Below are 10,057 nucleotides of genomic sequence, written 5' to 3'. Positions count from 1 at the left end.
ACACAGAGAAGTTATACACATTTTCTCATTTTGACACACCAGCAGGTGTCCATGCAAGGGTCATGTTCAATCATTCAGTTCTGCTGAGTTACAAATTAATGTCACAGGAATAGTGAGAGAATAAATATTTACCTATTAGATGCTGCAAGCATAAGGTATGGCTCATCATCTATTTTGTGGTTCCAGAGATGCCACATCTGTGGAAGCATACCTGCTTCTATTTTTAAATGAATCTTTGACTCACCACTTTTCTCAGAGCAGCAAGTACCTCCTTGTTTCTCAGACTGTAAATTAAAGGGTTGAGCATGGGTGTGAAGATGGTATTAATCATGGAGAGTATTTCGTCCTGTTCTGACGTGTGGAAAAAATGGGGAGTCATGTAGATGATCATGGCTGGCCCATAGTAGAGACTCACTATAGCCAGATGAGAGGAACAAGTGGCCAGGGCTTTCCTTCTGCCCTCTGAAGAATTCATTCGGTGGACTGTAAGGAAGATGAGCATGTAGGAAGACATGATGAGTCCTAAGGGAAGAAGAACAAACACGATGCATATGATAGACACCACTGTCTCATACAAGGAAGTGTCCTCGCAGGAGAGCTTCAGGATGGCAGGCATCTCGCAGAAAAAATGGTGGATTTCTCTGGAACCACAGAAGGGGAAATGCATGGTGTAGATGGTATTGATGAGGGAATTTAGGGCACCTCCACCCCAGGACACCAGGACCATCTGCAGACATACCCTGGGGTTCATGATAACTGGATATCTCAGAGGGTTGCAGATGGCCATGTAACGGTCATAAGACATGAGGGTCAAAAGGAGACACTCACTACCTCCAAGGGCAAAGAAGAAGAAAATCTGGGTTCCGCAGGCAACTTTTGAGATGTCTTTCTTCCTAGAGAAAAAGTTGATGACTGTTTTTGGGACTGTGGTAGAAATTAAGGCCAGGTCAATAAGTGAGAGATGGCTGAGCAGTATGTACATGGGGGTGTGGAGGCGAGAATCTACCCAGATCAAGAGTATCAGGATAGCATTCCCTATGAAGGTGATGATATAGATCAGGAGAATGGAAGTGATGAGGATGCTGATATATGGCAGCTCTGGGAAAAGCCCCAGAAGAAAGAAGTCTATCCATGTTTCATTTCCTGTATTCATGTTTTGAACTCCCAAACTTCAACTACAGGACATGGAGAGGACAATTAAAAATGTACAATGCTGATGAGGAGGTGTGTTGGCTTTATTCTTATAACTTTATTAAAACTTCCTTTGAACATCATGATAAGTATAAAGAAAAAAATTTGATAGCTGGGAGCAGAGTTTTTATAGGAAAATGTATTTTGGGGAAAATATATTTGGACATGAAAGGTGAGGTCCTAAGGCCCAAAGCTTGGCTATTTAACAACTTTGTATGCAATATTAATATGAATTTGGGGATGGTGCACACATAAACAGACCAGATGAGATGGATCAAAAAGAATTGACCATATTCTTTACAGAATAACAACTGGTGAGAAATTTCCAGGATCAGGTAGCCAAGAAATTTAAGAGCAAGGATGCACATGATTCATGCTAATATTATGTGTATTCCTAGTGTATACATACCTTTCACTATTCTTGAAACTTGAACAGTTTGCCATGCATCTAACCTTCTGTTGGGTGCACCTGTGTGGTGGGAGAGCAGGGGAGGGATAACTTATAGCATGAGATGCTGTGGTACAGAAAAGGGACTGCATGCATGGATTAGGCACATAAACCAAATAAATGACACCAGTAGAAACCACAATTTGGAGGTAGAGACATTCAGCTCCCTTCAGTACTATTGTCCTCATGGAGCATACAGAAAGTTTGAAGAGACGATAGGATTCCTTCTGTATGTGATGTATCTGTATCTGTATCTGTATCTGTATCTATATCTATATCTGCATTATATATATTTATATTTGCATTAGTTTAATTAAAATTTAGAAGATCATAGTAATCCAAGTGGATATCTGCCTTACACATAGGAGAATGGCACAAAATAGGTGTGAAAATTTTCTTGGTAAGATCCACAAAGTGCTCAAGACACCTAATTTCAGAGATATTTTCTTCAAACTCAGGGATAATAACATTCAATGGTCATGGCTTCATACTCAGTACCATCCATGATATTCTCAATCGCATTTAATAGTGGAAAATGAAACAATTCTCTAATCATAGCTACAGTTTTTGAATGCAGTGTGCTGATAGCTTAATGACCAAGTTTGCATGCTGTTATGTTGATGTGTTGTTTTGGCTAACACATGCTAAAAAATGTAATTTTACTGCTTATAAAGATATCCTGCAATCATCAATTTGCTTCATTGTTTGCCCATACCCCTATTAACTTACCCTTGGCTACATCAACTTTTTAAAATTTTATTTTAATGTACTTGATGAAGATGTGCTTTAAAATATCCAAATGAATAAACAAAACATGTAGTTGATAACTGGATAATTTGACTTACATTCAATTGAGTACCCATCTACTCTCTCTGGTAATCAGAACCATTTGAATGATTGTTGGTATAGTCTCTACAACCCTGTTTGTAATTATGGAGTCTCCTAGGGCTAATATGAAATGAAATTTGATGCTTAACTTTTGACCATCATTGAAAACCTGGGACAATGAACTAGGAGACTTGAGGCTGGCCTTTTGCATCCTTTGTATTCTCTGTTCAGTGCCTGCAGGATCCTTCCTTAGTGCAAACAGCTATTCTGTATGTCCCCAGAATTTTTGCAATGCTTTTTCCAAGCTGAGCCTCACTCTTGCTCAGTTTATTTGTTTTTTAGGGCCTGAGGAGACAATTATCCCTCTAGGGAGGAAGGGGGAGAGAGAGAGAGAGAGAGAGAAAATATTCATAAGGAAATTCTCTTGAGGACTGCATTTCCAAAGCACATCAGATTGTGATATAGGAAGGGGCTTTAAAAAATTTAAAGAGAAATTTCAAGTTCACAACAACATTGAGAGGAAGGTACAGAGATTTTTATGTAACCTTGTCACTGCACATGCATAGCCTCCCCATTAAGACTATTCCCAAACATAGTGGTATATTTGTTATAATTGAACTATATTGTCTTATCATTACTTCTCACTAGTATTCATTCATCATAGGATGTTTTTAGAGAATGAAAACTAGTTTTTATTTTATAGACTGACTGGTTGGGATGATGGGTTTTAAGGTGAGAGGGCAGAACAAAATAACTGAATGATGTATTGGCACTCTTTATCAACAAAATCTCCACCTGGCTTGTTATACCTGAATAATACACAGAACCTTGCTAGAACTGTACGATAAGCATTTATGATTTCCTGTTCATACGTCTGCCTGGAAGAAGCTTGATGGTTTCTTTCATGTTTACACATCAGTTCTATGACATAGTGACTGGTACATAAGACTATTAGTTAGAAAGGAAAAATGAGACAAAGAAGGAGAGAGTAAAGGAGGAAAGGAATAAACCTGTTAGGACCAGTCTCTCTGGGGAAATTCCATTGATATTATTTTAAGCTCTTACTTTTGTAAGTGATAAATATAGAAATACCTTCTTGAGTCCAGTTAAAAATGGAGGGTCATATATGGAAAATTATTCTATTTATTTTCAGATCATTACCATGGTCTAGTTTTACCTGAGTGGATCAGGTCATAAGCCAGGATTGATACATGACCAGGGTCTATTGTCTAATCATACCTATAGGCTGAATTAACTAACTTAGATGCTGTAGGTTTAGTTTTGCTTGGTAATCTTCAACAAGGTGATGCCAAAATTGTACTTTTTTTAAACTAAAGCTTGAAGAACAATTACATAAAAATTATTATTGAGGAAAAAATTCAATAAAAATAATTATGAAATTGAAAATAAATTTCTGGATAGGACAAAATGCAAACCTGAGAAAAATAACAGTTGGCATAGTAAAAATTACTTTTGAAGTGCTGACTAGGAAGGGGCCATTGCTATAAGTCTGTTAATTACTCTCATAGACAGTGTGCCAGATTGCTTTTAGCAGTAGAGAGGTTCACTCACTTGCCTAAGATCAGGTGAATTATAAGCATAGGGCTTGGAATTTGAACCAGGCAGTCTGACTTAGAGCACATGGGCCATCTCTCAACTATGGATGGCCCCACAGTCGTCCTCTCCCATGCAGGCTGGTCCTCTGCTATGGACATCACCATTTAGCCCCCACCATACTGGAGCTACTCACCCCACAATACTGCCTTCTTATTAAACCTGATTGAGAACCAAGTCAGGAATGAAACATCTGGAACAATATAGAAGGAGGGAAACTGGAGCAAGTTGGGGAGGACATTGCTTAGTGGCTTGTAAAGGCCACCTCTATTCTCCCCAGTGCCTCTCAGTTTAGGCCCAACCTACAGTTGAGGTTCCAGGCCAAATTCATTTGCACTGTCTTCAGGTAGAACCTGACTAGGTATCTGGGATCCCCTAGTTGTGGATTTTGGGGCCTATAGAAACAAAACTCTTATAAACTTGCAATAACTGACCTGCAAGTGAGCTTCTAGTGATCAGGTTATTGGTACCAGCAAATCAGCTGCCTTACAAAGCTGTTCATGCCAAGTCAGTAACAACGTTAGAAAACGGGGCCTCCTTAAGGAACTAGGTCTATAGGAGAAAAATCCACTCAGACAGTTGACTTCAGATTTATAGAAAAGAACAAAGCCTGAGCAATGCATGCCATATTGCAGTGGGGCTGTGATATATAAGATATATATAGTCCCTGCCTTAGGCAATGAATGCCTGTTGTTATATAACCACTTCTAGGTGCTCCTATCACCTTTGCCCATGGGAATTCTGCCCCTAGTCATTAATTAATTGTGTTCTCTGATAAATGCTGGAGTTTCTTCTATACTCCAGAGTAATGGTCTAATCAAGTGGGAGGGATTTTAGAAAACAGTGCTTAGACACTTTAGTGCTACATCCTAGGAAACAGATCAGGAATTCTCACTGGCAGTATCACTTAGTGTGGTGTCCATGGCAGAGAAGCAGCCTATATGAGTGGAGAGAAGATGGCTATCGTGGTCATCTACAAGGAAAGATGGCACATGGACTCTATATCAGGCTAGTGAGTCCAAATCCAGGCCTTATACTGTTACATATTTGACCTTGGACAAGTGAGGTGGTCTCTCCCTGGGGCTTCTTATACATAAAACAACACATAGCATATGAATTAATAAGCGAGTAGTAATTACAAAACACTTAAAGCAGTTAGTTCTTCTTAGCACTTGTTAACCGTTGACATTTAAATACTATTACTTGTCTTGTAGATTGACCTTTTTTTCCTGTCCAGAAGTTCATTTTAAATTTAAAATAGATTATTTTTGCCACTAAGGTTTTGATGGAAAACAGTGTAATTCTGGCATCCCTTGGTTCTTGAACAAAAGCGGCAGTACCAAACCTAAACCATGCAAGTCTTATGAGAATCAACATCTAGAAAAGATTAAGTAGACCCTGTTCATGTGTCAGTCCTGTCTCATAAACTAAGTCACACAAGCTTTATGGGGAAACTGTATTGGTGCTCTGAGAAAATGTAGGATAATTTTTTCCCATATGTTTCCCTCTCTACATTTAATAAAGAAAATATAGCATCATGATCATCACTTATATAGGTGAGTGATTAAGATTAAACTCATGGGATTTTTAAGAGGGATTGTTCCTTTGAGTGTCCTTGTTCCCTCTCTTACTCGTTCTTTTTTTTTTCTTTTATTATTCATATGTGCATACAAGGCTTGGATCATTTCTCCCCTCTGCCCCACCCCCTCCCTTACCACCCACTCCACCCCCTCCCTCTCCTCCCCACCCCCTCAATACCCAGCAGAAGCTATTTTGCCCTTATTTCTAATTTTGTTGTAGAGAGAGTATAAGCAATAATAGGAAGGAACAAGGGTTTTTGCTGGTTGAGATAAGGATAGCTATACAGGCATTGACTCACATTGATTTCCTGTGCGTGTGTGTTACCTTCTAGGTTAATTCTTTTTGATCTAACCTTTTCTCTAGGTCCTGGTCCCCTTTTCCTATTGGCCTCAGTTGCTTTTAAGGTATCTGCTTTAGTTTCTCTGCATTAAGGGCAACAAATGCTAGCTAATTTTTTAGGTGTCCTACCTATCCTCACCCCTCCCTTGTGTGCTCTCGCTTTTATCACGTGCTCAAAGTCCAATCCCATTGTTGTGTTTGCCCTTGATCTAATGTCCACATACGAGGGAGAACATACGATTTTTGGTCTTTTGGGCCAGGCTAACCTCACTCAGAATGATGTTCTCCAATTCCATCCATTTATCAGCGAATGATAACATTTCGTTCTTCTTCATGGCTACATAAAATTCCATCGTGTCTAGATACCACATTTTCTTAATCCATTCGTCAGTGGTGGGGCATCTTGGCACTATTGTGAATAGTGCCGCAATAAACATGGGTATGCAGGTGCCTCTGGAGTAACCTGTGTCACAGTCTTTTGGGTATATCCCCAAGAGTGGTATTGCTGGATCAAATGGTAGATCAATGTCTAGCTTTTTAAGTAGCCTCCAAATTTTTTTCCAAAGTGGTTGTACTAGTTTACATTCCCACCAACAGTGTAAGAGGGTTCCTTTTTCCCCGCATCCTCGCCAACACCTGTTGGTGGTGGTGTTGCTGATGATGGCTATTCGAACAGGGGTGAGGTGGAATCTTAGCGTGGTTTTAATTTGCATTTCCTTTATTGCTAGAGATGGTGAGCATTTTTTCATGTGTTTTCTGGCCATTTGAATTTCTTCTTTTGAGAAAGTTCTGTTTAGTTCACTTGCCCATTTCTTTATTGGTTCATTAGTTTTGGGAGAATTTAGTTTTTTAAGTTCCCTGTATATTCTGGTTATCAGTCCTTTGTCTGATGTATAGTTGGCAAATATTTTCTCCCACTCTGTGGGTGTTCTCTTCAGTTTAGAGACCATTTCTTTTGATGAGCAGAAGCTTTTTAGTTTTATGAGGTCCCATTTATCTATGCTAGCTCTTAGTTGCTGTGCTGCTGGGGTTTCGTTGAGAAAGTTTTTACCTATACCTACTAACTCCAGAGTATTTCCTCTCTTTCCTGTATGAACTTTAGAGTTTGTGGTGTGATATAAAGATCCTTGATCCATTTTGAGTTAATCTTGGTATAGGGTGATATACATGGGTCTAGTTTCAGTTTGTTGCAGACTGCTAACCAGTTTTCCCAGCAGTTTTTGTTGAAGTGGCTGCTATTTCTCCATTGTATATTTTTAGCTCCTTTGTCAAAGACAAGTTGGTTATAGTTGTGTGGCTTCATATCTGGGTCCTCTATTCTGTTCCACTGGTCTTCATGTCTGTTTTTGTGCCAGTACCATGCTGTTTTTATTGTTATTGCTTTGTAATATAGTCTGAAGTCAGGTATTGTGATACCTCCTGCATTGTTCTTTTGACTGAGTATTGCCTTGGCTATTCGTGGCCTCTTCTGTTTCCATATAAATTTAACAGTAGATTTTTCAATCTCTTTATGAATGTCATTGGAATTTTGATGGGAATTGCATTAAACATGTAGATTACTTTTGGGAGTATGGACATTTTTGCTATGTTGATTCTACCAATCCATGAGCATGGGAGATCTCTCCACTTTCTATAGTCTTCCTCAATCTCTTTCTTCAGAAGTGTATAGTTTTCCTTGTAGAGGTCTTTCACATCTTTTGTTAGGTTTACACCTAGGTATTTGATTTTTTTTGAGGCTATTGTAAATGGAATTGTTTTCATACATTCTTTTTCAGTTTGCTCATTGTTAGTGTATAGAAATGCTAGTGATTTTTCTATGTTGATTTTATATCCTGCTACCTTGCTATAGCTATTGATGATATCTAGAAGCTTCTGAGTAGAGTTTTTTGGGTCTTTAAGGTATAGGATCATGTCGTCTGCAAATAGGGATATTTTGACAGCTTGTGTACTTATTTGTATTCCTTTTATTCCTTCTTCTTGCCTAATTGCTCTGGCTAGGAATTCCTGTACTATGTTGAATAGGAGTGGAGATAGTGGGCATCCTTTTCTGGTTCCTGATTTTAGAGGGAATGGTTTCAGTTTTTCTCTGTAAAGTATAATGCTGGCTGTAGGTTTGTCATATATAGCTTTTATAATGTTGAGGTAGTTTCCTTCTATTCCTAGTTTTCTTAGAGCTTTTATCATGAAATGATGTTGGATCTTATCAAAGGCTTTTTCTGCATCAATTGAGATGATCAAGTGGTTTTTGTCTTTGCTTCTGTTAATGTGGTTTATTACGTTTATTGATTTTCATATGTTGAACCACCCCTGCATCCCTGGGATGAAGCCTACTTGGTCATGGTGAATAATCTTTTTGATGTGTTGTTGAATTTGGTTTGCCATTATTTTGTTGAGGATTTTTGCATTTACTTTTCACAGGTGTTGAGTTGTTTAATTAATAGTTCTTCAGTTTTTTCTTTCTTTAATTACTATTTCATCTTCAAGTTCTGAGATTCTGTCTTCTGTTTGTTCTATTCTGCTGGATTGGCCTTCCGTTTTGTTTTGCAGTTCTGTTTTGTTCTTTTTTCTCAGGTTTTCCATATCCTGGCTGTTTTCCTCTTTAATGTTGTCTATTTTTGTCCTGAGTTCATTTATCTGTTTATTCATCATGTTCTCTCTTTCACTTTGGTGTTTATACAGTGCTTCTATGGTTTCATTTATTTCTTCTTTTGCTTTTTCAAATTCTTTATTTTTGTTGTCTTGGAGTTTCTTGAGTGTCTCCTGTACATTTTGGTTGACCCTATCCAGTATCATCTCTATAAAATTCTCTTTGAGTATCTGTAGTATGTCTTCTTTTAAATTATTCTTGTAGGCTTCATTGGGTCCTTTGACATAGTTTATCTTCATTTTGTTGGAGTCTGGATCTGAGTACCTGTTTTCTTCATTCCCCTCTGGTTCCTGTACTAATTTTTTGCTGTGGGGTAATTAGTTTCCCTGCTTTTTCTGTCTTCCTTTCATTGTCTTTGGTGTTGTTACTGTCCCTGTACTGTGTGCAATTAAGTATTTTCTAGCTTGTAAAAATAACAATGGTAGTATTTAGAATGGAAGGGTGAGCTGAGATGGAAAGCAAGAGGTTAATGGAAAGGGGAAAACAAATACACAGACAAGAGGGAGAAAGCAGACCAAAGTTTCAGTCAAGAAAGTTTCAAAGGTATAAACTTGGAGCGTTAGTGTACTAATTGACAGTAAGCTGAACAGACATTAGAGGGACAGAGATAGGATTGAAAATCAAAAATAAAAAAAAATTAAGATAGGAACAAAAATAAAAATGAAGGAAATATCTATACATTAAAAATGTATTAAAATAAAATGAAAAATAGAAAATTAAAAAAAAAACAAAAAAACCAAAAAACCCTCCAAGTTCAAATGCAATGAAGTTTCCATCTTAATAATTTGGGTGTCCGTCTCAATCTCCAATCCTGGAGATGGTACCTCAGATGTTGTTCTGTAGTTGTCTCATCAAAGGGGATGCATAAAGTAGAGCAAAACTACACACACACACACACACACACACACACAAAACCCCACCTAGTGTCCCAAGTTTAAATGCAATACAGTTTCAGTAAGTTTTTCCACTTGCAGGTGTAATTTGGTTGTTCTTTCATCAAAGGTAGGGAGAAAAAGAAAGAAAGAGACTGGAGACAGTTCTGAGAATGGTATCTGCAGCTGTGGCTTGCCTGCCTGCTGCTATCAGCCTGCTGTTGCTGGAGACCTTGTTTATGCAGATCTCTGGGGTGAGCTTAGCACTCACCTGGCCCTGCAGGCTTTGTTTGTTCAGAGTTCTCCTGTGCGGGAGCTTCTGCTACAGGCTTTCCCCTTTCCAAGCACTGGGAAAGGTGACACTGCACCTGCATTGTCAGACCTGTGTGTTTATTTACAGTTGATGTGGGAGTTGGGTCTTCCCCCCTCTCCTGTGAAGTTTTTGTCCCACTGCCACTTTCACAAGCTTTCCTGCTCCTGCTTACTGGGTGGTGCTGCTGCTCCTGCCAGCCACCATGTTTGTTTACAGTTCACATG

At 38.6% G+C, this 10,057-nt stretch overlaps 1 protein-coding gene across 1 annotated transcript; it reads right to left on the bottom strand.

Moving 5' to 3' along the window:
- Positions 1-223: 223 nt before the first annotated feature.
- On the bottom strand, positions 224-1,156 carry LOC109702331 (olfactory receptor 2T2-like). Its single transcript, XM_020187710.2, has one exon. It carries the CDS (start codon positions 1,151-1,153, stop codon positions 224-226), a length of 930 nt encoding a protein of 309 aa, XP_020043299.2. The 5' UTR covers positions 1,154-1,156.
- Positions 1,157-10,057: the final 8,901 nt, after the last annotated feature.

This window comes from Castor canadensis, chromosome 15 (assembly GCF_047511655.1).
Source record: "Castor canadensis chromosome 15, mCasCan1.hap1v2, whole genome shotgun sequence".
NCBI lineage: Eukaryota > Metazoa > Chordata > Mammalia > Rodentia > Castoridae > Castor > Castor canadensis.
The sequence above is the reverse complement of the archived record's forward strand: the minus strand, read 5'-3'. Positions and strand labels throughout refer to the sequence as shown.

What these genes read in the sequence shown, in the direction of transcription:
- LOC109702331 (XM_020187710.2), bottom strand. Translation starts at nt 1,153, where the DNA reads ATGAATACAGGAAATGAAACATGGATAGACTTCTTTCTTCTGGGGCTT.